Source organism: Vigna unguiculata, chromosome 7, assembly GCF_037176805.1.
Source record: "Vigna unguiculata cultivar grain cowpea cultivar isolate G323 ecotype 2 chromosome 7, ASM3717680v1, whole genome shotgun sequence".
Lineage (NCBI taxonomy): Eukaryota > Viridiplantae > Streptophyta > Magnoliopsida > Fabales > Fabaceae > Vigna > Vigna unguiculata.
The window spans coordinates 11,337,661-11,343,335 of NC_140798.1; the positions used below are offsets into that span (position 1 = coordinate 11,337,661).

Below are 5,675 nucleotides of genomic sequence, written 5' to 3' on the forward strand. Positions count from 1 at the left end.
AGATCAATGCTGTGCAATCTACTTATACTATTTTTTTTTCTATAAAATGTATACCGCTTAAAATATTCAATATTTAATATTGCAGTTATGATGCGGATACCAACTTTTGGTCACACTTCCAGTTTGTTGCTGAAACGATATGATAAAGTGAGATATTGTGAGTTGTACGTACCAATGTTTATGTTTGAATTGAAACCACAAAATAACAAATTTTATGTTTAAAGTCTTTTTCTTTTTCTTATTTATTCCTGTTTAAGTATTATTTTTTACCTATAAAACTTACATTTCTACAAGATAATTGATTGAAATGATTCTCCCCATAACAAAACATATATATATATATATATATATATATATATATATGATGAATGAATACGTTGTTGCTAGATGCCACCAACAATATTGAAATAACAAGTCTCAGGTAACAAGATTGAAACAACTTTCACCCTAGAGTTGGGTTTGTTACACTAATACTTACTAGGTCTAGGAATGTGATAACATGAAAATTTGTAGAAAGAACAAGTACACGTAAGACTGGTCTATATTATGAACACTCACTGCACAATTACAAAGCCATAGCAAGCAGCAAGTAATTGGAACTTCTAAATCTCAGCAACTTCAAAATATTACTCCAAATCCTTAACCTCAAAATAGTGTTACGATATCTTCTTACGGAAAATGTCCCCCAAGGATTGCTTAATGGTGAACATACCACAGAATACCTGACAATAACCAAAAGTAAACAAACACAACAAACAACAAAAGTTAAACCATTTCATCAACAATCTAACAAGTTTGGAATGGAATGACTTCAAGATAAAAAAAAAGAAATTGCAACATACCAGCATATACATTAATGATTCTTCTTCCACAATACTCCAATCTTCTTCAGCATGTTGGTATTTTTCTTCTTGGGTGAATCATCATCTGTGTCTTCTGAATAAGGAGAACTCATCTTAGCACTAATAGTATTGTAGCTACTGTCAAGTGAGCCAGTTCTCTCCACAAACTTTCCATTGTTCCCAGCAGAAATCATAGCAGCAGCTGCTTCAGCAGCTTTTCTCCACTGATCTGACTGCACTTTCAACCTTCTCAGTTCAGCCTCTAACTCAGAATTTGCAGCCTGTGCTGCATCTAACTGCTCAGTTACCTGTGTTACTCTTTTGTTACTCTTATCAGCTTCTTCGGTTATGTGGTCAAGTTTCATCAATGCCTCAGCCCTTGCTGCTTCAGCAGAAGCAACAGCCTCTCCAGGGATTTTACTCTTCTCTAATTCCACCCTCTTTATTTCCATCTTCAATGCATTGTTTTCCTCAGTTACATTTTGTAGTTCTGTCTCTCTCTCCAATAATCTTTCCTTCAACTCAATTACATCAGCATCCAATTTTTTGAGCTCCACCACAGCTTCAGATTCCGTTTCACTAGGCTGGCTTTGCTTAATCCTTGACAGGAGCATCTCATTATCCACAGATAAACCCTGCAACTGAGATTCCTTGTCCATCAGCCTTTCCCTTAACTCTTCAATATCAGCTTTAGCCTTCTTCAATTCCTCATTTAGCACAATCTGTCTCTGAGAAGATTCTGATTTTACATGCTCCAGTTGTTCAAAAGCACTTCTAATCTGCAACGTGCTTCGAATATACTCTTCTTGGTACCGTATCTCAGAAACATCAAGTGCAGACTTTAACTGTGCTGCTTCAGATTTGGCAGAAACAAGCTCAGCTTTGAGCTGGCTTATATCCTCACTTTCTGCATTTTTTTGTGCTAGTTCGTGTTCTACTTCATTGACTGGATCAGACGTATTTTTGTTTGCAGGAGCAACCAAATCAGTCTGAAGTTTGCTGACAAGTTCCTCCAATGATTTCACTTGCTCTCTTGATTGTTCCAACTCTAAAGCTAAGGCTTTATAAGCTTCTAATGTTTTAACACCTTCTAACTGGACTGTTTCCACGGTTTTGTTTGCTGATTCTAATTGCATTTGAGTTTTTCCAACTACTTCCAAAGCCCGGGATTCAGATTCCTTGCAATCACTCAACTCACTTTTCAGCTTTTCCACTAGAGTGAGGGCTTCATCAAGCTCCATCTTCAAATCCTCAATCTCAGCATTATCTGACTCAGCATTGCTAATATGAACAGCTTCAGATTCACGCACTCTTTCAAGTTGAATTTTCAGTTTCTGGATTTCACTCATGGCAGACACCAGCGCAGTTGAATCCATTGAGTGCTGCTTCTGGACAGCCTCCAGCTCAGATTGCCATTCCCGATCTCGATCTTGAGAAATCTTGCGGAGTTCTTGAAGCCGTTCCTCTTCAGAAGCAGATAGTTCCAGAAGCTGTTGCTGGGATTCTTCAAGCTCTTTTGACATGACCAGAAGCTGCTTCTTTGCTTCTTCAGCCTCCTGCTGAGCTCTCTTCTTCCATGACTCAGAGGAGTTAAGTTGGTCCTTGGTTCTCTTCAGATCTTCTTCAAGTTGAGCAAGCTGAGACTCCAATTCTTGAACCCTACTTGGTTTCTTCTTCTAAAGCCAGATGATAAATGACAAGGTGGTCAACAAATAATAAAATTTAAAACATTACCAATAATCTCAGTCTTTTGGATTTTACACAGATAGATATATGAATAAGAGATTATGGAAGGACTTTTGTAAAGTCCTTGAGCATTTGTTTTTACACCATTTTCCAATCAAAACTAGAATTTCACTTTTGATAATCTCAGTAATAAAGGATTGCATTAAAAACAAATATAAATCATTAAGGAAAAACTTCAATTCTGATTGCAGATTGGTATCAAAAGTACATGTGGAACTTTATCAAAATTTTGTCCTTTGAAAAATACCTAGAATGGTAACTATAGGGGAGGATGAGCTTTTGTTTTTCAGTTTTCTAGGCTTGTAGCCATGAACTAATTTATAATACCTCGGATACTGGACTTCGTGGTGACTTGCGCTCTGTGACCTTTGGACTTTTGTTTTTAGGTGTCTTACTAGCTGGTTTTGGAGATGATGAGACTGAGTCAGTGTCAGAGCCTGGCGTCTTCATTTTTCTTGCAGTCTGAGGAGATGCTGGACATTTTCTTGGCACTTCTGAAGAACCAGCTCTGCTGACAAACAGTCACAGGCCAATAAGCATGCATGCAGAATGCAGATGAAAAAGCATCTTGACAAAACACAGTGAAAGTTGATCAAGAAATTCATTTCCAACAGTGCCCTTTCAAACTTTTGGAATACAATGGAATCTAAACATGAAGTGTGTTATGTTTACATAGGGCATATTGTTTCCATAATTTGTAGAGGACACAAAATAATGCAAAAATTCCTATTACTTACTAGCTATCACTGTTCTTTGGAAAGCAACAAGCTCTAAAGAGTATATTCAGATTTGAAAATTAACAGGTGGTATTTTTCTCTCATTTAGATCCCTCTATGCCTGTAATTTGTTTGAATAAATGGTTACAATTAGATCTTCAGATACCCGTTTAAAAAAAGGAGACTTAAATCATATATCCAACCCTAATGAACAAAATAAAAGCAAAACTTCACCCCCTCACTAAGACCCAGAAGTCGGAAACAGAGATAAAAAAAGATGAAATCCTGCAAAAGGGTCAGAATAGGAGAATCTTACCTTGCTTTTGGTGTCTGCATACTCTAAGATCAGGTGTGAGTTAAAGAACCTCTCCTTGAAAGCCCTGACCCACACTTCCTGCAATAGGAATCTGATAAAGAAACAAAGACAATAAGGAATTTGATTTATAACAGAGAGAAGAGACAATGGTTTATGGTTTGCACTTTGCACTTTACATTAGATGACCACCTGGGATCAGCATTCAACAAAAAACCCAACAAACAAACCGCACATAATCCCTTCAAAGAAACTCCAAGTAAACTAACTCCACTACCACCTACCAAGTTCAAAACAAAACAAATCTGAAACAAATAGAACATTACACCAAAACAATTAGAAAAATATAACTAAGAAGCCCATCTCCCAACTTTTTCAAATTTGTTTTAGACCTTTCCTCCCTTTTACTCCACAGTGCCACGTTACACTTGAGCCACCATTGACCGCCAACAAACTACCATGTTAACCCCTTTAAGCATCCTTTAAAATGCCGCACTAAAACTAAAATGCAACCGATTTTTCCAAACCCATCATGTCGAAAACAGAACAATAATAGCTAGCAATGATTGGGTGGGCTAGCAGACAACTATAACCTCGAACCTCTTTCATGTGTCATGGTAAAAAATATTTTTTGTTTTGTAAAACTGGGCTTGACTTCGAAAATTAAACACAGGTCTCATGAAAATAGAAGCAGATTTTATTCCCCCATTTTTCAAACTGTTTAGCAAGATAAATCCCAGAATGAAAAATGGAGGAAAGATACAAACTTTCGGCACTCCCTGCAGAAAAGAGGGGTAAGACCCAGATCTACATGAAGCTTGAGACCGAATCGCTGATCCGAAAGAACAGAAAAACAAATTATCCCACGTGAAATAAAACAGAAACACAAATCGTTTTAAAATCAAAATGTGTTATTGCAGAGAGAAATCTCTAACAGCTAACAGCTTACCGACGTTGTTGAACAGAGAACAAATCACCAGAAGACAATATAGAAAAACACAAAACTCTTGGTTTGAACAAATACAGGAAAAGCAGAGAGCAGTATCATGGTTTTCCAAGAGAAGCATGTGCACCAGTACCCATTTTCCTTCTTCAAAACACACACTAACACTAGGCAGAAAACGATAGCTCGTCCTTTTTGAGAAAAATGGGAAGAAACATTACGAGATGAGAAAGAAAACAAAAGCTAAAGAATCCAAAACTCAGATAGCCAAAATGTACTAAAACCCTCCCCCACACAGAAACTAGAGTCACAACACTGTTACTACCATCACAAACAACACCCCCAGAAAAAAAAAATACAAATTTGTGATGGGAGAGAAGGGTTGAAGAAGAACACACTCCACAGAGCGCAGAGAGAGAAAGATAGTAATGAAAGTGGCGTTACCAAATGGTGCGTGTAACTAGAAAAAACTCGGTTCTTTCAACTGATTCTCCTTCTTCTTTGTTTTGTTATCCTCTTTTTTGGTGTTAAGAAGTGGAGGGAGTAGCAGGGAACAGAAAACTACGTTTGAAACCGAGGCGCCAATGAGGTTATGTGAGACGCTCCGAAGTGTACACGCGAGGCTCACGCTCGTGTGTTGGATGGGTCCCACATGGGTGGGAAGTGCATTGTGATGGGAGTGGCGAGTTGGGAAGTGTCGGAAGGTGTTAGTGTGTGGAGATAGGAAATTCCAAAGTTTCCATCTCGAATCTATGATTGTCTTGTTACGCATCACCATAAATACTACTATTAAATAACATCATTCTCTTCCCTTCACTTCTTCTTTCTTCTTCACCTTGCCATCGGAGTCAGGGGTAAAAAGGTCACTCTCACACTTCACTGCTAAAATTCTTTAACTAGGTTTTCTAATTAATATATATAGTTTCATTTTCTTATCATTATCGTTTAATAAAAAATATTTTTGTGATATAAGAGTATAGTATCTACTTTGTGGCTTAACTAATCATATATATAGGGAGATCTAAAATTGGGTATGCTACTTAACTAATCACGTGTTCTAAGGAGTTTGTTAGTAATAAACATTTACATACATTACATTAAAGAGACAACAAGAG

At 37.2% G+C, this 5,675-nt stretch overlaps 1 protein-coding gene across 10 annotated transcripts; it reads right to left on the minus strand.

The window, feature by feature from the left end:
* Positions 1 to 388: 388 nt before the first annotated feature.
* On the minus strand, positions 389 to 5,284 carry RIP2 (ROP interactive partner 3). 10 transcript variants are annotated; one of them, XM_028081878.2, is made up of 5 exons: positions 5,005 to 5,284; positions 3,621 to 3,711; positions 2,916 to 3,099; positions 843 to 2,518; positions 389 to 722 (listed from the first exon to the last, which is right to left on the minus strand). In XM_028081878.2, exons 2-4 carry the CDS (start codon positions 3,638 to 3,640, stop codon positions 854 to 856), a joined length of 1,869 nt encoding a protein of 622 aa, XP_027937679.1. In that variant the 5' UTR covers positions 3,641 to 3,711; positions 5,005 to 5,284; the 3' UTR covers positions 389 to 722; positions 843 to 853. The 10 variants fall into 10 exon arrangements, with proteins under 10 accessions (XP_027937679.1, XP_027937683.1, XP_027937681.1 ...); XM_028081882.2 differs by having other exon boundaries at positions 2,916 to 3,096; positions 5,005 to 5,283; XM_028081880.2 differs by lacking the exon at positions 5,005 to 5,284 and adding an exon at positions 4,567 to 4,942.
* Between the last annotated feature and the right edge of the window lie 391 nt (positions 5,285 to 5,675).